Source organism: Neomonachus schauinslandi, chromosome 6, assembly GCF_002201575.2.
Source record: "Neomonachus schauinslandi chromosome 6, ASM220157v2, whole genome shotgun sequence".
NCBI classification, from domain to species: Eukaryota; Metazoa; Chordata; class Mammalia; order Carnivora; family Phocidae; genus Neomonachus; species Neomonachus schauinslandi.
Genome location: NC_058408.1, coordinates 83,524,814 through 83,525,333, shown reverse-complemented (window position 1 = coordinate 83,525,333; position 520 = coordinate 83,524,814). Strand labels below are relative to the sequence as shown.

Here is a 520-nt window from a genome sequence, read left to right as displayed (position 1 = left end):
CGAAAACCTCGTGCAGCCCGGCTCCGCCTCCCGGGCCAAAGGGGCGCGGCGCACCCTAGCCCGGGAGCGTCAGCGGCGGGGCGGCCCCGGGCCCGGGGGTCTGGGCGGGCCCCGAGGGGCGGGGCTGGCCGGCGCGGTGGGCGGGTCCTGGAGGGGCGGGGCGAGCCGGCGCGGTGGGAGGGTCCTGGCGGGGCGGGGCGGGCCCGGAGGGGCGGACCCAGGCGGTGGCTAGGCCCAGCCAGCCGCAGGCCCGCCGCAGGCCCAGCGCGCCACCATGGTGCGACAGCGCCCGCGGCTGTGGGGACCGCTGCAGCAGCAGAAGCGGACGAGGCGGAACGGGGGCTGAGGCCGGGGCCTCCGGGTAGTGGGCCCGTGAACCCCAGCGTCCCCGACTCCCCCTCCTTGCCGGACCATGCACGCCCCGAGCCGCCCCGGAGGCTGAGCCCGTCGCCCAGCTCCGCCGTCGCCCTCCCGGCCGCCCCCCCATGGCCTTGCCGGGCGCCGAGGGCGCGGCTGACAG

At 81.2% G+C, this 520-nt stretch overlaps 1 protein-coding gene across 1 annotated transcript in view; it reads left to right on the top strand.

Moving 5' to 3' along the window:
* The first annotated feature begins 485 nt into the window (after positions 1 to 485).
* Positions 486 to 520, top strand: part of MAP3K21 (mitogen-activated protein kinase kinase kinase 21) — a 56,377-nt gene continuing 56,342 nt past the window's right edge. The window contains exon 1 of the mRNA XM_044916462.1: positions 486 to 518. Coding sequence (XP_044772397.1) covers positions 486 to 518 — 33 coding nt within the window. The remainder of the gene's footprint in view (positions 519 to 520) is intronic.